This window comes from Agelaius phoeniceus, chromosome 4 (assembly GCF_051311805.1).
Source record: "Agelaius phoeniceus isolate bAgePho1 chromosome 4, bAgePho1.hap1, whole genome shotgun sequence".
In the NCBI taxonomy this organism is placed as follows: Eukaryota; Metazoa; Chordata; class Aves; order Passeriformes; family Icteridae; genus Agelaius; species Agelaius phoeniceus.
This window is the reverse complement of record NC_135268.1, coordinates 5,460,851-5,483,007: the sequence shown is the minus strand read 5'-3', so window position 1 is coordinate 5,483,007 and position 22,157 is coordinate 5,460,851. Positions and strand designations below refer to the sequence as shown.

The 22,157-nt window shown below is 39.2% G+C and overlaps 2 protein-coding genes across 4 annotated transcripts in view; one reads left to right on the top strand and one right to left on the bottom strand.

The window, feature by feature from the left end:
* Positions 1-22,157, bottom strand: part of ABHD18 (abhydrolase domain containing 18) — a 79,386-nt gene that overhangs the window by 8,833 nt on the left and 48,396 nt on the right. The window contains exons 1-9 of one of the 3 annotated variants that reach the window (XM_077176757.1): positions 10,855-11,012; positions 8,668-8,812; positions 7,661-7,769; positions 5,027-5,111; positions 4,429-4,529; positions 2,716-2,794; positions 2,541-2,625; positions 2,081-2,108; positions 172-310 (exon numbers count right to left, since the gene is read on the bottom strand). In XM_077176757.1, the coding sequence (XP_077032872.1) occupies positions 172-310; positions 2,081-2,108; positions 2,541-2,625; positions 2,716-2,794; positions 4,429-4,529; positions 5,027-5,111; positions 7,661-7,752 (609 nt within the window). In that variant the 5' untranslated portion in view covers positions 7,753-7,769; positions 8,668-8,812; positions 10,855-11,012. Of the gene's footprint in view, positions 1-171; positions 311-719; positions 2,057-2,080; positions 2,109-2,540; positions 2,626-2,715; positions 2,795-4,428; positions 4,530-5,026; positions 5,112-7,660; positions 7,770-8,667; positions 8,813-10,854; positions 11,013-22,157 lie in introns of those variants that run through there. The other 2 variants (XM_077176755.1, XM_077176756.1) reach the window with 2 other exon arrangements.
* MFSD8 (major facilitator superfamily domain containing 8) lies at positions 11,025-21,765 on the top strand. The gene is made up of 12 exons (XM_054632544.2): positions 11,025-11,191; positions 12,222-12,307; positions 13,245-13,288; positions 14,590-14,830; positions 15,332-15,445; positions 16,053-16,197; positions 16,798-16,856; positions 17,447-17,555; positions 18,566-18,700; positions 19,074-19,177; positions 19,268-19,527; positions 20,321-21,765. Exons 1-12 carry the CDS (start codon positions 11,088-11,090, stop codon positions 20,534-20,536), a joined length of 1,617 nt encoding a protein of 538 aa, XP_054488519.2. The 5' UTR covers positions 11,025-11,087; the 3' UTR covers positions 20,537-21,765.

Genomic DNA, 22,157 nt, shown 5'->3' with positions numbered 1-22,157 from the left:
TTCAGCACCACAGAACAGGAGAATTGCCAACGATTTGTTTCTCATGACTCCAAGTGTTTATCTTAAAGCGCTTCTGAGATCAACACTGTAAAACAAATTATTTCCGTATGCTACATGATCAAATGAGAAGTTAAAAGAAAAAATTACTGAACAGGAGATATAAAAGCTTACATGTCCTCCCATGGATATTCCAGTCATCCCTAGGGGTCCATAGCCTTCTCTCTCTAGCCAGTGCAAAAGAGCTGCCGATTCTAGAATTAGAGCTCCTCCCATCACAAACAGGTCCGAGACATTTTTTAAACATGACCGTCTTTTCTCCCCAGAAAAGGAAAATAGAGGGTTTATTTTCTAAGATTAGACTCTGACAGTTCTTATCATTCTATACATACTTTTATACACAGCTTCAGCACAATCCCAGAGAATTTTGGAGCTGAACTCCTGTTGATTCAACAGGAGGAAAAAGCAAGCCCAGATATTCTGACTCTTGTAATTTTTTTTGTCTAAATGAGGACTAGAGATAGACACCTGCCTATGCTTTTAATGTAATATCACTGACAGCTTGGTCTTTTGGAAACAATTACCAACATTAGCATCTCACTAGTAGCAATATTCTGTCCTGTAAAGTTCTAACAGATATTTTAGAAATAGAACCAAAGTGATACAGTCCTAGGCATACACTAGCTTGTTTGCAGAAACAAGGATTTTTTTTTCTTATTTACCTGTTTTACATCATTGAAAAATTGCACACAACATTTGAAGAGCAATCAGAATGTCAGCTTTGGAAGCACTCATCAGTGTCACTGTAAGACTGAAACTGTAAAGTGGGAAGTTTGTCACGGTATTGAGAATTCAGGCAGTGCACTGCAAAGCACTAAAACACAGAAGACACAAAACAAGTAGAAATCTATTTGGCTGAGCCATCAGAGGGACTCTAAAAATAACAGACCTCTAACTTGGGGAGTGGGGCTGAGTATTTTCAGTAGCACAGCCAGGTTACAAAGGGCTCCTGGCCTCTCGTGCCAGCATGCCAGCGTCACATTTGCGACACTGTGAAGCACAAGGACAAAGCTCACTGTGAAGTCACACAGAAATGAACAGAGCTGCTGCAGAGCAGCACTTACAGCCTAATGCAATTCTCTCCTGCAGCTCAGTGAGATTCCTCAGCCCTCTGCAGCTGCTGTATTTATTGAACAGTGTCACCTGTTACACTGGGGCAGTGTGACCCTGGATTGGAGAGTGACAATCACCTATCGGGGCATTAGAGTCCCCATTACTGGAAATTAACCTACCAGTGGATGTATTCCAGCACAAGCTTTCTCCTGTCATTTTCCTATAATCTTACAAAAAACATCTTCTCTGTGTCTTCTAGTCATGTTAAATGTCTGAGTTAGGATTAAAAAGGATTAAAACACCAACTCATATTTGGACTTTCAGAAATATTGGGAGACAAAGTTTTGCCTCAGACACATAACCTGTTGAATTTTGATAATACATCTGTGGTTTGGAAAATGTAAAAACTAAAAAACCAAGACTGCCAATTTCCAATTCTAATTTAAGAAACTGACTGAAGAAATAAATCCTGTAAAATACTGAATATTGCATAGTGTCCTGACTAACAACCAATCAACACCACATTTATTCATATGCCTGTAAATCGCTAAAAGATCTTGGAAAAGCAAAAACCTAGCAATTATAATTTATTATATAAATGATAATGGAAATATGCTATCTGAGCAAAGATTATGCAGAGCTGACTGAAATATAACAGCAGCACTTGTACTGCAGTTGTGAGTCAGGAAAATAATGGCCCTGGCTTGTACTCACACAAGATGTTTGCATCTCACTCCATACTGCAAGTTCATCTTGTGCAAACTTTCCTGATGCCTGAGATCTCCTAACACAACACCCAAAGCAGTTTAGCAAAGAGCAGATAATTTCACATTGGCAAGTTACAAGTGGTTTTTGAAATGTTTTTTCTTAATAAGCTATCAAAGTTTAAACAACTATTGGCTCAAAAGAGAAGAAAAGAAAAGCAGTATTTTAAACACATGGTATCCATAAATGTAATAGGAATACTTACAATTGATCCTTAGGTTTTCTACAGCCATGTAAAAGACTCCAGTTAAAGAAAGTAAAAAATCTTTTATCAGAACTGGTCATTTAAAAAATAGCTAAATAATACGCATAAATAGCATGAATTAATTGAAATTTGGAATTTAAACTCCCAGTGTTTAATTGCCACTGCAATAAATTCAATCTATTTCAATGACGCAGTTTGCAACATTTTACTGTTGTCAGATATATATACTGCTATACAAGATGACAGAACAAAACTTTACAGTTTTGAAAAAAACCCAACCAAGTGGTAACAGCAAGTTTCTTAGAAGTTACCTGAGGCACCACAGAATTGTGCTTCACATAATGGCCATACTTTCTCTGCTTCTACCCACTGGGTATCAAAAAGTTGATATTTTATGAGTGTGGTAACTCTTCTGGCTTCCAGAGGGGACACTAGGACTGTGTTTTCCACAAAAGGATATAGTAAGGATTTTCTAGCAGCAGGGAAGCCATACAGGCTTCTTTAATCATTGGCCGTGCCATTAATGTGCGTCTCCTCCAGAAGTGCTGAAGACAAGATGTACAAACAACACAGATAAGGCAAAATTTATGATTTCATTTCTCAATAACAATCCATTTTACATTTTACACACTCACATGGTCTCCAGTGCCTGCTAAATGAATGCACACAGGTCTGTGCTTGCCATTCCATCTTCTGGGTATGATGAACTGAAATCTGTGAGAAAAAAACATCTATTTTAGCAGAGTAAGAATATCTATTAACAAGCTGCATCAAGAGAAATTAATTAAAAAGCAAAATCAAAACAACATAAGTATTTGTAACCCATGCAGGCAAACTGCCAGCTATTCAGCAACATCATTTTTCATGAACACATTCAGCAAACAAAGGAATCTGAAAGTAGGACAGAAGAAAGGCCAAACAAGAAAAGGAGCCAAGATGAAAGATCATGTTCCTAAAAAAGACTACTACCTCATCATCACAATTTAAACTTTGCAGAGTGGAGAAATGCAACTTCAGATAAAGAGCAGCCTAAACAAGCATGTCCAGCTCTCCTAGGCATCATTGCTATTTTTCTCCTGAAGGCACAACAGCTGAAATTGAAGATTAAGATGAGTAATAAATAAAAAAAAATACCAAAACCCCAGCATACAAACCATGAAATCATTCTATACACTCAACATCAATCAATTCATGTCTTCTGCTGTTACTAATTTACAGTTTAAACTACTGAAAAAAAAAAAAAATCCCTTCTGAGCCACCACTATTTTCCCCACAAGATGGAGCACTGTTACCTACAAGAGTGTAAGAGTGTTACACTTCAGGAAATACATTCATAACATCTTGAGGGAAATTTGCACAGCTTTCCAAACTGTCACAATACTGGCCAAAGTAACAATTCTCATAACTTGGCTACAAAGCACAAGAGAACAGAGATAAGGAAACAATGAGCATCTTGCATTGTCCAGTGTGGCACTAATTAGTTTGATCATGTTAACAGACAGTTTCTTTCTCTAACCAGTAGAGGTAGAACAGAACTGATTTCTTGAATCAAACTTTTTCTCACATTCCTTAATGCTCCATGCTTAAGCACACATATAAAAACCAACCAGAATTACTGACAAAATTTACAACATCAGTATCAGCTCGATGTTTATGTTTAAACTCAACTTTTATGTTTATGTTATGAAACAAACAAAGTCTGGGAAAAAGAATCCATCATGACAGTTCAGCTCCAAACTAAAAGCAAACAGAAATGATGCTCCATTTGCAAACCCACTCCTCATCTGCAAAGAAGTGTTAGTGTGAAACCAGCACTGTTAGGGAGCCTCCAGTTTTCTATAAGAATGCTTTTTTTAAAACTTTTTTTTATTTGTATGCCAAGTAAGAAAGGAACCAGATTCTCTGGCTACAATAAAATAAGCTTGTTACTTTATCACACATACAAAATTTTGTATTCAATGGAAATGGAAAGCTGGAAAGGCACCTTCAAATACAACATAATATGCTTTGATATAAACAGCTTCTCTTGCTACATATAAAACAATAACTACTGTTCCTCATTTCCAGCATTCCCTCATTTGCAAAACCCAAATAATTCAAAAAACTCAGGGTATTCCGCAGCTTTGTGCAATATCATTTCTACACCAAAAAAAAAAACCAGACCACCAAACCAAAAAAGTAATACTTTGCTAGTGAATATATTTTTTTAATACACAGATGGAAGTACCACATGAATAAGATTTTACATATTGTTTGCATTGCAATCAATTAGCTGCACAAGAAAACTGCTTACAGACCATTATTTGTCTGCAGCACTAATTTCAGAAATACCTCTTGCTTTCTCTTACCTTGCTACAAGAGATTCGACTGGCAGGATACCTGGGACACAATGAGCCAAGGGGGAAATGAAGTGCCCCTCAAGGATTTTACAGTCTGATTGCCCCTCAACCTGCAGAAAGAATGGGACAATAGCAATAAATATTCTATCAGTCTTTAACTTGCTCTGAAAGCAAATCTCTTTCTCTAGAATTTGTTATAGCATAAAAATCTTGCTTAAGAAACTCAAAAGCTGAGGTCTACTCCTAAAAATAGGGATACATGTTATCAACAGGGTGAAAACACTTGTTTTCAGCTTCGCTTTTATTAAATAACCTTTTACAGGAATCAAACAAAGGTTTAATGCTGCCCCATTTTAAATACAGTTGATAACACAGACTAAGTTTTGAACACTTTTTGAGTTTTAACATTTGACATCTCACTGCCCAACTACTGCACTACTGGGAAAAAAAAGTATCTGTACAGGCACTGCTTTAGTCTCTATTTCCTTCCATTCTCTTCTAGCAGCCTATAAAAGTAGCCTGGTGTTAAGCACCAAGTTATTTCACCTTTATTTCCCTTTAGGAAAATAAATCTAGTTAAATCACATCATGTCTTGCTTTGAAGTACCTTGTCAATGAACACTGGGTAATCTTTGGAAACCAGCTTCTGGCATTTCTCCCTGTTTCCAATAATCTTTCTGAATTCAAATATTCTGTTGAAAGGAAACAAGTAGAGAAGATTCAACTTTTAATCTAAAAAAAAGAAGAGACATATTTATATAAAATTTCAGGAGCTAAAGTAAGCCACAAACTAACAAAAGTTATGAAGCCAGCATTGCATTTACAGATTAATCAGGCCACCATAGGGTAGGTAGCTACCACAGGATGCTTTTAAGTTACAAAAAAGTCTCAGGTACCTTGCTGGGAAACAGAAAACTAAGAGGCAAATCTGGTTGCTTTCTTCTGCTAGTTAAATGAGCTGCAGAGCCACACAGAATAAATATAAGAAAACTGTTCTCAGAGGTATACAGTGAGAGGACAAGATTACTGAAGGACATGAACACTGAAGAGGCAATGGGCGTGTGTTGCAGCGCAAGAAATCCCTCCTGGAGCAAATTGAAATATTGCTCTCACAGTTAAGCACATGAAAAAACAGCCCAGGGAAACTATAAATGATCTTCATCCTCAAGGGATGAAGTGCCAAGAGACTTGAAGAAACAAAGAAGTCAGCTTTGTTTTCAACAGGGATTTTGACTTGATGCCCTCACATTGGCCCCTTCCACCTTAAATACTCCATAACTTGCTCATTCCTATGCTCATAAATACACACTTTACCTGACAAGCTAATGAGTGAAAAGTGCAGAGAAATGACCTCTTCACCTCCCCAACATCACGGAAAACCCAAAGAATGGGAACAAAATCCAGTTTATCAGCACACAAAAAATAGCTCTACTTTTTAACCTTTGCTTTTCTTATGGAAAACAGCCAGTGCATTAAGTATTTCTTTGCAAGCAAAGGTAAAGATGTGAGATGTGAGTGTGGAGGGTAAGCTAAATGAAGAGATGCTTTGTTTGACAATAAAACTTCTAAAAATACTGCATTTGTCTTTTTACTAGAGTTAGGTGCATACTGAAGGCTAAATCTTGCCACTACTGAGGAATTTCAACCCTTGTTAATGAGCTGAAGACAAAGAGTTAGGATATTACCATTCATCACATCAAGGGTGTGCACCCAAAAATTCAGATTAGGCAGAGTAGGCTGTCATTCAATCTTATCTAAGACTGAATAATGATCACTCACCATCACAGTGATGAGTTAACAAACAAAAATAAAACCCCTCCTCCCACGAGGCAGTGTGAGGAGTCAGGAGGAGGCAGCATTCTTCCTTCTCCATCCAGGTGAAGCCAGGCTGCTGGGGAACAGCTCATCATCTTCATCCCACTCAGGGGCAACACTAGAACAAAACTTCCTTCCCCTTTGCAGACCAGCAAGCTTGCCTCCTCTGCTTCCTCCTCACTTTTGATCTGCTGGGAGAGGGTTTTTCCCCTGAATGAAGGAACTGTAGCTGATATCACTGCTAGCACCAGCAACACTCCCCTGTTGCTGTTTGGTGTGGCTGTGATCACCCTCCAGAGCCCAGGCAAGCCTTAAACTGGGGAGCAGCAGCACCAGTCAGAGGCTCCCATATAGAGACACATTTGGACTGGAGGGAGATGGGGCACTGAAACTTCTGTGTCTCACCAAGAACCCAAAGGTCTTTAAAAGAGAGGGGTTTGATAACATTAAAGCATTTTGGATATATACACATGGAATAGAATACAGAAATGCTGCAATCAAAACAAACCCCACTGGTTTTGGTTATTCCAACCAAGGCCAATATTCCCATTTGGCAGGAAAGTCTGCTGTTTAAGAGAGAAAAAAAATCAACTGAAGACAGACACACAAAGCAATCCAAGTGCCATCTCCACATCAGATCTTGCACATGGACTTTAAAAAAAAAAAAACAACAAGCTCCCATAAAATTCCATGGCTATCCAGTGCACAAAATTTTCTTTCAGTAGTTCTCAAATGTTTCTTCATTGATTTTCATATACATAAGAGTGAGCTTATTAAATGCAGGTTTATAATTTCCTATTTAAATACTGCACAATGCAGAATAGATGTACTGTCACTTCATTTTTAGACTTGAGAAATACAAATGCCCAACTTCAAAGTGTAAATATCAATAGTAATTAATAAAATGCTTAAGAATTAAGAGGTATTTTCAAGATAACTAAAAAGAAAGACTTTTGGGCAACTTTTATAATACTACTTTGGGCTATGAGAGAAAATTCTGATTAAATCTTTCACTTTTAAAACTAATTAGGAGGTTACAGAAAGATAGCAAGAACCACTTTAATGTTAAACAGAAACAATTCTTTTGCAGAAATTTGTCAAGTTTTGTTTTTGGAAAACACTTGCAGAGATGCTGTTTCAAGTATGTCATCAGATAAACAGCAGTAAAAACTTAGTTGTACACACAGACACTCTCTCAAGAAGAACCTCATTAAACAGGAAAAAAACTGCAAATCCTTCCTTTAAAGGCTTCTTTTAAATCCAGTTACTCCCTTGGTATAGAAACACAAGATTTCTGGAACAGAACCAACTTAAACACTTGTGGTATTTTAAATACAGGATAGCAATTACTGTTGCTACTTGAAGGGTTGGGTTATTTTCCTGTAATGTAACATGTCATTTATGCTGTTACTTTTTAACAAGTCACCTTTTCAGATCCTCTGGCTTTCCCCATCCTCTGATGAACAGTTTAGTGAGGAGCAGCTTTCTGTACAAGACATCTAATTTACTTACACCCATTAGCAGCACACTGTCATCTAGGGAAAAAGCAGAGGTAAAAACAAGGCAGTTAAAAGTCTACATGAGAGGCAAATTCATTGATTGTAACACCAAATGGTTTCTTATTCTGGTTTCTGCATTAAGGAAAAGCCATCCAATGCATTCCAAGAAAGTTAACCCCGGTATTCAGGTCAACTCTTTGCATTTTGAACAAAATATGAAGGCAGCTGATCAAACCTGTTGGAATTTAAAATGCTGATTAAAATCAGATATTCATTACATCACTGATGACAAGCCAGCTGCATAGGCACATCTGAACTCCATCAAAACTACATCTTCAAGCAGTCCTAGCTGTGCTGTACTTGAACTGATGAAACAAAGAGTACCACTGATCTCTGTCCTCTCAGTAGAGCTACGATGGCAAAACCCTTCAGCCAACGTGGGCTGTCATAAACACATCTCAGAAGGGGAGCTTGAAACAATGGTTGGGTTTAAACCACCAGAAGACTTCATCTTCTCAATGGAGAGAAGGAGAGAGAAAGAGAAGGAGATAAAGAATGCAATTCCAGTCACTGCTGCAGAGAAAGCTCATTTTTGTAATCTTGCCTTCCTTGGTGTGGTAAACATAAATCATAATCCTTATTTTATCTGTTCCTTTCCAATTTTGATCTTTCTTATCAAACTGATGCTCCTCCCACGCCTTTCTGGGAAGAAATCACACCCTCAAAACCCTCGCCAGGATCATTTTATCTGTTCCTTTCCAATTTTGATATTTCTTATCAAACTGATGCTCCTCCCACGCCTTTCTGGGAAGAAATCACACCCTCAAAATCCTTGCCAGGACCATTTCTCTTTCAACAAATACACCAGGTCAAACAGAGCTAAATCGAAGGAGATTTTAGGCAAGCTGAGTATTATTTTCAAAGCAATACTTACTGAAGTGAACAGGGAGCCACTGCTGAGCTCTTCCAACGAGGAAGGGAAAAAAAAACCAACACAAACACGACTAAAATAATTTAAATCTGGTTTCTCAGTCAGCAGGATGCAGGTTACTCAATTAAAGTCCAGGATCTGTGTGCACCTAAGAAAACAACAGATTTAATAATCAAACACTTGGTTAGTGAGTTCACTTCAGGCATTTTCTAGTATTTCCAGATCCCTCCATACTAAATGTACTCCATAATAGTGCAACTTCATTTATGGGGTTTTTGAAATTTTATTTTCTTCCAAAAGCACTTATTCTGCCACACTCCAATATGGCCATTTTTAAAAATAAACTTGTATGACTATAACAAGTCAAAATTGTGGTCAGATGAACAAAAACATTTCTCTGCACTTCTAGAAAGCCAACACTTAAGAATCAATATACAGAATAAAGAGGAGAACTCTCTTTCTAGAGAAAACCTAGAATAAATTACTATTAAGAGAAATTAGAGGCACTTGAACTTTAGAACAAGCATGCTAGAAAGCCACAATGGCTCTAGGAAGGTTCAGTCACTACAGGATAAAAGTAAATACATGAAATGAGCAGAAAGTCACAGTGGGGCTGCTTTGTTTTAAAAACATGAAGATGTAGATTTTGCTTTGAGTCCAAAGTCTGGTCTTACAAGCTCTCTGCTGCACCAAGGGAGTGCCAAAACAACTTTCTAGGCAAGTGCATTATATTTAAATGTAATATTGATTGAGGCAAAAGCTTTGTCTCATCCTCTCTCCTGCTTCATTGATGGAATGGAGACTCTGAAGTAACTCACGATATTTCAATTAATCAGAATCAAGATAAAAGCACTACTGGAAAGAGTACAGGAAACACTAAATCAAATAAAAAAATATTCCTAGTATGTGTAGTATGCTGCATAGAACTTCTCAGAAATATCAGTGAGATAAAAAAATTTAGGAGGATGGCCCCTATTGTAACAAAAGGCCAGGACATGCTCCAGTCACTGCCCATCCATGCCTGCATGGCAAGACATTACAAACACCTTTAGTGCCAGGAAAGGCAAATTTAACTGCAGGAGGCTGAAGTTTTATAATTTCACATTAACAGGAGTATTTCAGCAGTGAGGATCTGAAATGAATGAGAGAGTCAGGAAAGGCTGTTTGAGAATTCAGCTTGATTTCCTCCACTCGACAGCACACATGCCACATCCCAATCCCACTGTGAGGCAGGTCAAGCAGTGACCTGATAACGATGCTGTGGAGCTGTGTGGCAACCGAGACAGGATCTGTGTTATGAATCTTGAATGAAGATACTGTTAACACAGAAAGCTTTACATAACTGTGATCTGTGAATAGAAACTGCAGCAGATAGAAAAGCATGCTAAGAAGAAACATAGAAACAGACACATAAACTCATCCAAAACCCAACACGTAAAAGGTATTGCTTTTTATCCGTGCAAAGAGCTTCAGTTACAAGAAAATCAGCCCTGGAAAGTACAAGGCCCACAGTGTGGTTTCTATTCTATACATGGATGTGAAAAAGCTCCCCCTCAGCAGCCAACCTGAAAAAACCACCGAGGTTGTTTTAGAAGGCGGAGTTGTCAACTTCCCTACCCTCCCTCCCTCTCTATTTAAAAAAAACTTCCCTTACAATTAACGCCAGCTCCTTTTCTGATAGAAGAAACGACTGCTTAGGAATGAAAGAAATCACACAGAAGTCACACCAAGGCAGATAAAAGCCCCACAACAACTCCACAAAACAGGACGGGCACACAGGAGCCGGAGCATAAACAACGGGGCCTAAAGCAGGGCTGCGAGCAGCTCCCTGCCAGCCTGACCCGAGCACTCCAAGGGGGCAGGTGCAATCCCAAACCTCTGCCCTTCCCCGATCCCAAACCTCCGCCATCCCCCCGATCCCAAACCTCTGTGACCCCAAACCTCCGCCATCCCCGCGACCCCAAACCTCCGCCATCCCCCCGATCCGCTGCCCCAGCACCCGCAGGAAGGGGCGGCGAGAGACAGGACACGGCCACCGCCACCCCTCCGCCTGCCTCAGCTCCCCCCAGGCCGGGCAATGCCGTGAGGGGGAGAGGCTCAGGCAGCTCCCGCCTGCCCGCCCTCCGCGGGAGCCGCTCTGGCACCGCTCCCCCGGCCCAGCCCGGCCCGCGAAGGTCACCCGCTGCTCACCCGAAACGCTGCCGGTGCTGAGGCACCTCATGGGAGGGCGGGAGCGGGAACTGGAGGAAGAAGAAGAAGAAGACGAAGAAGAGGAGGAGGAGGAGGAGGAGGAGGGGAGGGCGAAGGGCGGGACGGGGACGGGACGGACGGGACGCGGCTCACGCGCCCATCGCGCTCGCGTTCGGGCGCCCCCTGGCGGCGTGCGTGAGGCGGGCGCGGGCGGGGCCCGGCGCTGCGGGGCCATGGCGGCCGCGGGCTCCGCTCCGGAGGCGCGTCCCGACGGGCGGGAGCCCCTGCTGGGGTCCGCGGGACCCGCGGCGGATGAGGAGGAGGAAGAAGAGAGCAGGTAGGGGCTGGTTCTGCTGTGAGGGGGCGCCGCCGCTGCCGCGGGTGAGCAGAGGAGCCGCCCGTGGGTGCCGGGTCCTTCCCCGCCCCTCCCGGGCAGCCCGGGCCGGGGGGCGCTGCCCGGCCGCGCGTCCCGCCCCAGCCGCCGTCCCCAGCGCTCCGGAGCTCGGAGCCCGAGTCTCGGACCGCGCCGGGCCCGGCTGTGGGAGCGGGCCGGGGACTGCTTCCCTCTGCGGGAAAACACAAACGCACTGGCTTGGGAAATCCCTAAAAAACGCCCAATGGGAATAATGTGCGGCTGAAGTCTGGGCGTTTAATAGGACCCTTCATGTGTGGGCAGCTTGGGGTTTTCCCCCCCTTCTGACAGCAAAACAAGTGTCTTGAATTTAAAATCGCAGATATGCCTAAGTCTAGGTACGACTTGCGTTTTGTAAACTATGTTTAGGAATCTATATCCATAGCCTGAGTCTGCATCATCTGAATAAACATTACTTTGTAACTTAGTTTGTAACTTCTGTTTTAATTTTTTTCAGCCGTTCCTATCAACAGCAATATCTTTTACACACAACTTTTACGTTGTACGTTGTTGTTTTCTCATCATAAAAACAGACTGGCTGTAGCTTTTAGTCAAATCAGGAGTTTTCAGGTTTGTGATTCTTTTAAGGTTACAGCTGTGAGGGGTTTAACACCCACTTTTTAAAGGTTTTATATGATCCGTGATGCTCCAAAGTGTCTATACAAAGAGTTTGCAGAACTGAAGAAGACCTCCCTGGATCAAGATCTCTCTGTGTGACATTTGGTGTGTGATAGCATTTCTGTTCTATTGTTTGATTTGTCAATCTAGTATTTTTCCAGCAAAAAATAAGTTCTTTGTAGTCTTTGCTATGTAGCGGAAATCCACTCCTGCTTAACAAGTTACACAATTGCATTGAGAGATTGGTGAAAAAATGTTTGCAGTGCCATGTGGGAGCAACTAGAAGAGGATCTGATAATGATTTCTTTCTCCCTCTTGCTTTTTGTTTGAAAACCAGGGATGTTGTGGAATCACAGGAGCACTACAAGAGCAGGTGGCGATCCATCTGGATCATGTACCTGACAATGTTTCTCAGTAGTGTAGGTGAGTAAATACATGTGGAATTGGATGTTATTTGTTTAATTAATAGACTTTGGTTTGAAAATGACAGGGCTTGCTAAATTCCAACTAGAGAGCTTATTTAATGCTACTGTTCTAACCTCTAAAAGGGTGCATTGTTTGATTCTTCAAAAGAGAATGTCTGAATCTTAGCAAATCAAACAGAAAGTTCCATCTGATGAGAAAAGTAATAAAACTGCTTTTACACAAAGTGATGGATTACATAAGTCAGTGGCTTATGACTCCCTAATAGTTTGGTAGTGGCAAGGGAAGGGTATTGCTCAGAATCAAACAAAACAAAGGTTGCACTTTTATCATCCAGAGTAAAACTTCTAGGGAATGAAAACAGAAATAACATGGCATTCTTAAGAGGTAAAATCTTTATGGGAATGTATGCTGTCTATTTCAAAACATGTATCAAAACTTGTTTTATCCTATTGGGTTTTGCATCTCCATTGCAGGACAAATTGAAATTTTATTCCTAAATAACTCCCCCCAGAAACAAGAATTGATTTTTGACCTTTGATGATTTTCTGTGGGCCTAGAAATTATCTTGAATTTGATAGGATACTTCAGTAACTCATTTTTTTATTATTATTAATTAAAATCTCTGTGACTAATGAATACATATATGTCAGTATATCAAGAAATTCTTTTTACTTTGGGAACCTTGTTTTCTTTCTATTGGAAGGACAACATAGGAGGTTTTTTGTTTAGTGTGTATTCACCTATAAAATGAACTTTTGAAGATCGTTCCTCCTGATAGGAGGAATTAGCACTCCTTAAAAGAAGCAGGAAATGCACAGGTTTATTCTATAATACATTTAGAGGCATAAAAATAGACTTGTAATAACTGTTTCAGAAAAGAAAATTACTGATAAAAATGGCCAATAAAATAAATTCATTTTTTACTATGTTACAGGTTTCTCTATTGTAATTATGTCTGTGTGGCCGTATCTCCAAAAGGTTTGTAAATATGGGGTGTTTTTTAAAATAATTAAGAACAGAAAACTCCTGCTCAGAAAGTAGATGATAGAAAACCTGACATTTTATATAGGAAAAGAAAAAGTAGAGGGAGGTGTTTGGCTTTAAGAGACTTTTATTCTGCCATCCACTTAGACAGCTTCTATTATTTCTTGCAAAATTGATAAAGGTACAAATGCTAAAGGTACATCATAATCCAGAAATGTTTAGTTTTCCAATATCATGATTTCCTGGAGAGCAAATCAATAGAAGTCTTGTTATTAAAACCTAGTAGACAAGACTTGGCTGTGTTTTGGAAAAAATAAATAAATTACAGAGGAAACTGAAGGTAGAAGTTGCTCCGTAGATATCACATTGTTGCACAGAGATCTTGGTATTCCTAACAGGAGATAGCCATTGTTCCTGTGATTTTAGTTTATTTGGGGGTCTTAGATTTAAGATCTTAGTTCTTAAACCTCTTAGATCTTAAAAACAGCATAAAAAGTCCCTAAAACCTCGGTTTAATCTGTGCTAGGATTTTAGTGCCCCTGGAACTGTAGAAGGCAGTTTTCAAATGCAAATTTGGGAGAGTATAACCTGGGCAGGGACCTAGAGGTGTCATTGAAGGTGAGGCTGATGCTGAATTCTTGCAGAAAACAAGAAAATGCATTACCAGCTATTACTATAGGATACGAAACAACATGCACACACTGTTGTTTTTAAGGTGAAAAAAAGGGAAGTTTACTTTTTGATTTTAACACTTACAGATTTTTAAAAGTGACAGTGGATTGGTGGGTGAAAGTGCCACCTCTCCAATGACACTGGACAAGCTAACAGTTTATCAAATTTCTTTTCTTCTATAAAAGAATGCAAACAATAAGTTATTTACAAAAAGTATGTGGGAAAGTTCGTTACAAGAAAGTAAGCATCAGAAGGTTTAGAAAATCTTAAAAAATCAGAGTGACAACCAGCCCTGTAAATCAGGACAGATTCAGGCATGTGCAGAGACAGTGGAAGTGACTCCTTGTTGCTGGCATGGAAGGTGCCTGTCATGCTGCTCAAGTTCTAGCCCAGAACATCAAAATCTCCTGGAATTTGCTGCAAGTGAGCCATTCCCAGGAAGCAAAGAGGGTTTTATTGGTTGGGTGCATTGCTGGAGAGAGTGAGGCAAGGTTTATTACCTCAGAGGAAGCATGACATTGCAGGGTCCTTGGTGTGCCAGGTACTCATTCTCAAAGGGTGCTGCTGGTAATATCAAACACTGCAGTGCTTTGCCCACAGATCTGACTCATGTGTTCCTGCAGATTGATCCAACAGCAGATGCCAGTTTCCTGGGCTGGATTATAGCTTCATACAGCATTGGCCAAATGGTTGCTTCTCCCCTCTTTGGCCTGTGGTCCAACTACAGGCCCAGGAGAGAGCCTCTGGTCATTTCCACTGCTATTTCAGTAGCTGCTAATTGTCTCTATGCCTACGTCCACGTGCCCCGTGCCCACAACAAGTACTACATGCTGACTGCCCGTGCTCTCGTGGGGTTTGGAGCAGGTAAACACAGCAGGATTTACATTTCTGGAAATTGTTACATTCTGTGTCTCCTGTAAGATGGTTAACATTAAGTTTTAATACCAGATTTACCATTATGTGAATGAGAACTTAGTATTTAACAAAGCAAAGGGTTGGCCTGTAGCGGTTTGTAACAAAATTGTGTAATTGTGCTGTTGTGTAAAAATACTGGAGGGAGTGCTGGCTTGTATTACCTTGCAAAATCAGAAACCAACCCCTAAAATAAATGTCACTCAACAGTTTAGCAATATGAGCATGGTACTTACATGAACACTTGCTTGGTTTGGGGTTTTTTGAAGGCAGTGTGGCCGTAGTTCAATCATATATTGTGGGTGCCTCTTCTCTGATGGAAAGAATGACTGCCATGGCCAATACCAGTGCCTGCCAAGCAAACAAACCCCTAAAATAAATGTCACTCAACACTTTAACAATATGAACTTGATATTTACATGAACACTTGCTTGGTTTGGGTTTTTTTTGAAGGCAATGTGGCTGTAGTTCGATCGTATATTGCGGGTGCCACTTCTCTGACGGAAAGAACGAGCGCCATGGCCAATACCAGTGCCTGCCAAGCAGTTGGCTTCATATTAGGCCCAGGTAAAGCAAAATCTTCTTTTCTTACTTCTCTTACTAGGTTGAAATTGGGCATTGGAAGTAGGAATCCTCAGCAGCTGTATGCAGGGGATTTTAAGACATAGTTTGTCAGTGATATCGCGATTGAATAAATGGAGTCCACTAATCTGTACTTCTCTAAGCCAATATAAATGAAGCATTCTTGTCCGATTGCTCTGCACCAATCTAAAATTTAATTTAAAACCCCCCCACTGCATCTTTTCTCTCTAGTTTGCCCATAGCACAAGGGATAATCCAGTCCCAGGACCAATGTTTTCCACTAAGAGCAAGAGGAAAAAAAAATAAATCATCTATTTATTAGGAAAATTAACTATTGGTACAGTCAGAATTCAGTTCTATAAGTGTCATGATGCTGTTTATACTGTTTATTTTATGTAATCAAGTACTTTCCTGGCTAGCTGAGATCCCACTGGTATCCGTTTTGTTTATTTAGAGTAGAAGTCTCAAAATGTAAAAGGCTTGAAAGGTATAATACTTAAATTTTACTTGGCAGTTAGAACAACTTTTCTTATGTGTTCTAATGTTTTCTTAATGATTCTCAAGATTTTCACAGTACATTGATGTTCTTAAGTTTTTCAGACATGTTTTACACTTATTGGAGAAGAAGGAGTAACGTGGAAATTCCTTTGTCTTCAGCTGAACATGTACACAACACCTGTGTTATTTGGAGCTCTCTTAGGAGTTATTAATATTATTCTCATCTTTGCCATATTCAGGTAATCAAGTAAAATAAAAACTTATAAATACCTCACCTTGTTTTTGTGGGTGACTTGGAGCAAATAATATGCTGCTCAGCTGGAGGAGTAATAAACCTGCTAAAACTATAAGTTGTTATTCATTTTTAAAGTGTTTCTACCTTCTTGAATACCTGTATTTTTCTGATGCTCATAAAGGCATCTTGGTGATGTTATGGTTAGAATGTAAACTGATTTTTAAGAAGTTAAAGATATTGGACTATTAGGCTTGATATAGCTTAATATTGGTAGTTGCTGCCCATGTATTTTCTCTAAGGAGAAATTAGGTTGTCTGCAGGAATCTCAGTGTCTGTGTCTTTCCTTTAAGATTCTCAGGGGACATTTTTTTTCATTATCCCACTGGTGCAAATGCATATGGATATCCAATATGCTCCCACTAGACTATTTCCTTTCTTGAATAGTGTTCACTGCAGTCAGGTGCCAGCTTTGTAGATGATGTTTAATGTAGCTGCAAATAATTATCCTATAGATGATAGCATTTACATTTATTTTGATAGAAACTTGACTCAATAGTAGATCAAATAAATGTGTGTATTAATGAAAAAAGTTTTACATTTCTAGGGAGCATCGAGTGGATGACATGGGACGGCAGTACAAAAGTATCAATTCTGATGGAGAAGGTACCGGTGTTTCTTTGAAAACTCATTCTGTGATTATAATTTTGAAGTACTCTCTTATTACATAGAAGCATTTAGAAGTATTCTAAAGTTTGATGCACTGGGAAGTTGATGTGCAAAATAGGCTACATCTCTCCCTAGCTGGTCCAGAAATTGCTTCATTTATCATGTTGTGCCCATAGTGCTGTCTGGTAGCAAAGAAGGAAAAAAAAATTGTATGGATCCTTCCATATTTTCACCCTGAGAATCCTGCTATGTAATTTTGACCTTTGAAGAGAATATTTTGGTTTCTATTGTTCAGATATTTCAAGAAGTTTGCTTATTTTGCTGTCACTCAAGATTCATTGGGAAAACAGACCATGTAACCAGTTTGGAAATAATTTTCTCTAATTGACAGTGGAATTGAAATTTCAACAACTCCATTTTGATGTAAAAGCTTTATAATTTGAGTGTCAAAGTATAACTGCCTAGCTGCCCACCAACTTACATGCTAAATACTTGGAAGACCAAAGAAATCATTGCTGTTTGTAATTTGTGATGGCATAAGAAAAAGCTCAGTGTGCAGTTCAGGTAATTCTTTTGTGTTGCTGCAGGAAGTGATGTTCTGGATCAGAACACAGAAGGAAGCATTGACCACGTTGCTGTGGTAGCACTCAATGTTCTCTTCTTTGTCATCCTGTTTGTGTTTGCTGTCTTTGAAACGTAAGTTTGTCTATTTTCTCTCAAAATATTCGGACATGTAGAGTAATCAGAGTGGGGATGCATGTAAAGGCTTTTCTCTTCCACTCATCTTCCTAAGTAGAAGTCCAAAACCACAGGCAATCAAGCTGATGTGTACTGATAAGGTATCAAAGGTCAGTGATAACTAAAGTAATGAATTAAAGGTCAGCAATAACTAAAGATATGTACAGAACAGTACATATCTTTACCATAGCTACCATATTTGTGGTAGAGAAATCATTAATGTAAAAGCTTTTCAATAGAGGCAAACCCATATCCTCAACTTTTTAAGTATTGAAAAAAAAAAAAAGCTTGTGTTCAAAAAAAACGTGTTCATTTGAGTACCTTATTCTTTATATTTTGTTTTAGTTTTGTGTGATTTCTTAGTATGATTCTGATTATCTCCAAAAGCTTCAGTGCATCTTTTATTTCAGTAATGATTAAAACAGTTGTATAGTAGAGTTGATACAGTTGTATTCTGAAATACACTGTTCTATATGACTGGGATTTTTTTAGCTTTAAGAGGTATGTTATTTACTCCCAAATTTTCTGTCTGTAAGAAAAAAAGTAAAACATAGCATAATTGTCTCAGGCTCAAGTGTGTACTTCATTTTTTTAACTTAGGAGATACTTTGAGTACATATGATTTATTCTGCAAGTTTTTTGAGCTCTATTGTAGTTAACATTTATTTTACAATTTGGCTCTCTCATGAGTTGCATTATTTTTAGAAAACTGAGGTTTCAGAGACTGGTTGGTTGCTAAAATTTAAACATTATCAAAAATTTATTATTTTTGTTCTCACAGGGTCTGATTTTTTTTTTGTGTCTCTATTACCCTTGCTTGGTTTTCAACTCCAACATTGTTTCATGAACTATCAGAAATAGATTAATGATGCTTCAGAGTATATTTGGTGTATACCAGATACATGCATGGACACTAATGTATGGAAGAAGCTTTTTATGATTACTGTATTTTTCTTCTGTCATTCCAGTATAGCTACTCCACTGACAATGGATATGTATTCCTGGACCAGGAAAGAAGCTGTTTTTTATAATGGAATAATCCTTAGTGTGATTGGCATTGAATCAGTTATTGTTTTCATGGTGGTTAAAACACTGTCAAAAAAGTAAGTTTTTGGGATTTTGTTTCTTATGTTGGCTGAATGTGAAAAGCTTTATGGCAGGGCCAAATCTCTTACTCAAGTCTTTTACTGGTAATGAGTCTGGGTTTACTATGACAATGAAATACTTCCAGTTTTAGCACAGTCTTGATGTTGTGGTTGTTCTTTATTCTGTTAACATAACCCCCTATTATTTGACTGTGTTTTACCCTTGAATCACAAGAAATGCTGATTTTAAGTTACTGTGATTTTGTAACTTTTCTTGCCAGTGTTTTGGTCAGATATCATTTCCACAAACTAATGGGCTATGTCATTAGCAGCTACCTAAATTTTACATGAATTAAATGATACATTTAACTGCAATTTCATTGTTTGGCAGGACTGGTGAGCGTGCCATACTCCATGCAGGCTTACTGATTGTCTTGATTGGATTCTTTATCTTACTGCCTTGGGGGAAGAAACTACCAAATATCCAGTGGCAAGGTAAAGTTCAAGTCTTAACTATACCACCTTCTTTTGAAAGCCTTTCATTGCACTTGTGTTCTTCATGATATGAGTAACTTATTTTTACAGAAATAAAGAACAACTCCATTCCCAGAACAGCCCCCAGTGAAATGTTAGCACCTTTCTGGAGTTTGCCAGAGCTGCAGCTGCCATCCAATCACACAGCAGAACCCGTGGGCTGCCCTGTCACGCAGTCCTGGTGCCTGAACACTCCCATGATCTACCTGGCCCAGTACATCAGCTCTGATGTGCTCATAGGCTTGGGCTATCCTGTTTGCAATGTCATGTCCTACACTCTATACTCAAAAGTCCTAGGACCAAAGCCTCAGGTAAGCACCATCCCTAGAAGGTTTATTTCATTTGCTGTGCACTCTCTCTTTTAGAATGAGAGGTCTGGTTAAAATTCCTTTTGTGATCAGCCAAATAATAAGCAGGGCAGAACTTTGCAAGGCAGAATAATAAGTGTTTTAAGCAGGGCAGAACTTTGCAGGAGCTCCAATCTTTTTCAAAATCCAAGGCAAGTCTCTAGGGGAATTGGAAAGCAAGGCTTGTGCTACTTATGCAAATCTTACAACGTGAAAATTTCATGACTCTTCTGGCAGACTGGCAGAGTCCTTCTTGTAAATACCAATTACATATTTGGAATACCACATGGAATAATGTCTCTTACTAAGTTTATTATATAAAGACTACAAATAGGCTACTGTAAAGACTACTACTAGACCCCCAGTATGGGCATTTTTTACTAGTGAAACACTCTAGCAAACTTACATTATTGCTTAACAAAAAATTTTATTCCCCCTTGGCCCATTTTTTCCTGTTATATTTTGGTGCAAGAGAAAATAAGCAATATTTTCTTATCTTATGCTTTGAGCCAGAACACAGCCAGAACCTGTTTTTTTGTTAGAAAGCAGTAGAGTACCTATGAGTGGAGCCTTGGAATGAAAGCTTGGAGAGGCTGAGCAGTACTCTTGGAAACAAAGTAATCAGTGTCTTAACTCATTAAGAAAGATAAGTGGTTGTTTAAAAACTTCTACATTTTCTAGTTAGGCTAATGGGTTGGAATTAATGGCAAGCAAAATAATGCCTGTATCACTTACATAAGCTTTTGATCTGCTGTAGGGTGTCTACATGGGATGGTTGACTGCCTCTGGAAGTGGAGCAAGGATCCTTGGGCCTGTTTTTGTGAGCCAAATCTACACTCACCTGGGGCCGCGCTGGGCATTCAGCTTGATCTGTGGAGTAGTTGTAGTCTCTCTCTTACTCTTGGAGATAGTATACAAGAGACTAATTGCATTTTCTGTCAGATATGGGAGGATGCAGGAAGAGAATTGTTAAATACGTATTTTAAAAAAACCCAAACAGTAAAACCAAGCAGAAGTAATATTTAGTTTATTTCTGCTTTTGAATGAGGAGTACCTAACCACTGACCTTGTTGGATGTGGGTTAACAACTGTACACCTGTACTTACACACTGACAGAACATTTAACTTGGTCATACCCCAGTACCTGGTTAGCCCTGCTGCAGCTGGCTGCTGTGTCCTGCTTTTCTGGCAGCAGAGGAAGGAATGTGATGGGTCAGAGCAATACCATGGCACATCTGAAGTGTGTACAGTTTATGTGATGTACGTGTGCACTGAGTGCAGCTGTGAAGGTCACAGGTTATGTGCATCCTTTCCAGAAAGAAGTAAATGAAATATTATCTTGATTCTGTGAATCAGGATTGGTAACTCTTTTGTAACTACAAGATTAGTTGAGCTGCATGCACTTTGTATGGAGACACCATTACTTGAGCAAACTTTCTGATGTTGATTTTGTTGGCTTGTAAGCACTGGTTAATACAGCCCACCTGATTCTGGAACCTGTTACATCTCTTACATCTCCTCCAGGATTCCAAATGACAGGTGACAGAAACATAGAGGAAGAGAGGTGCCCTCCACACAGGTACTTGATGTGGGATTTGGGTCTTTCAGTTGACCAAGAGCCATTGAAAATCAGTTTCAGCAGCTGTTACTTGAACTACAGTGAACCAAATGTGCAATTTTTCCTCTACTACTTTGCTGAATGCCTTTTTATAGCAAGAAGGATAACCTGCAGCATTGAAATATGCACAGCTTTTCTTAACTACAAGAAAATAATCTAAGTACAATAGTTTACACTTTTGTGCTTGGTGAGAATGAATACACTGTGCTGAGCAGTGGTGGTTAATTAAGTGAAAGGAGAAAACTGGCTCCTGGGTGTTCACTATTATCTGCAGACTTCTATTTCTTCTGATATTAGGGTACAAGAAACAGGAATTTACACTGTTTTAGTCATTCAGGCTTTATTTTAAAAAGTGAGACTCTAATTTGCCTTCATAATGGGGTCTAAGCTCATCTGTATGGGTTTGTTTAGCTATTTTAATGCTACTGGGGAAAAACCTCTGGAGTAACTCCAGTATGGGAGTTGTGGCTGCTGTCTAATGTCTCTACTATGTGATTTTAATAAATGTGATTATTATTCCTATGTACTCAATTGTTCAAACACTAAGAAACTACTGAATTAAAAGATGATTTTTTCAATACTAACTGAAGGGGATACAGGAGTTTTATTCTTATGGGCTTTACTGCTACAGAATCACAAAATGTTGTGAAGAAGGACTTTTTTATAAACTAATTCAATAGTAAGTGCTACTTGTATATTGTTCTGAAATGTTCCTAGTACTAAATTCTTTATTTGCAAGCTAGTACCTTGATTTGGACATGACAAAGCAACCAAAGTTCTGTCTTTTAAACAGCACCTGAACAAGGAGAACTGGCTTGAAGCAGTTCAGCTGAGCTGTGCTTGCACACAGCCAGCATCAGCTCCTCTGAAACTCTTCATCCTCCCCCCCTCCAATATCATTTTGGATTTAAGATCTTTTCCTGCCTGATAAGGAAGTCATAGAGTAGTTAAGTATAAATACAAGCACCATCAGGAG

Coding starts and splice junctions, on each gene's coding strand:
- MFSD8 (XM_054632544.2), top strand. CDS start 11,088: ATGGCGGCCGCGGGCTCCGCTCCGGAGGCGCGTCCCGACGGGCGGGAG. Junction 12,308..13,244: donor AATGTTTCTCAGTAGTGTAG/GTGAGTAAATAC, acceptor ACTATGTTACAG/GTTTCTCTATTGTAATTATG. Junction 19,178..19,267: donor ACCAAATATCCAGTGGCAAG/GTAAAGTTCAAG, acceptor TTATTTTTACAG/AAATAAAGAACAACTCCATT.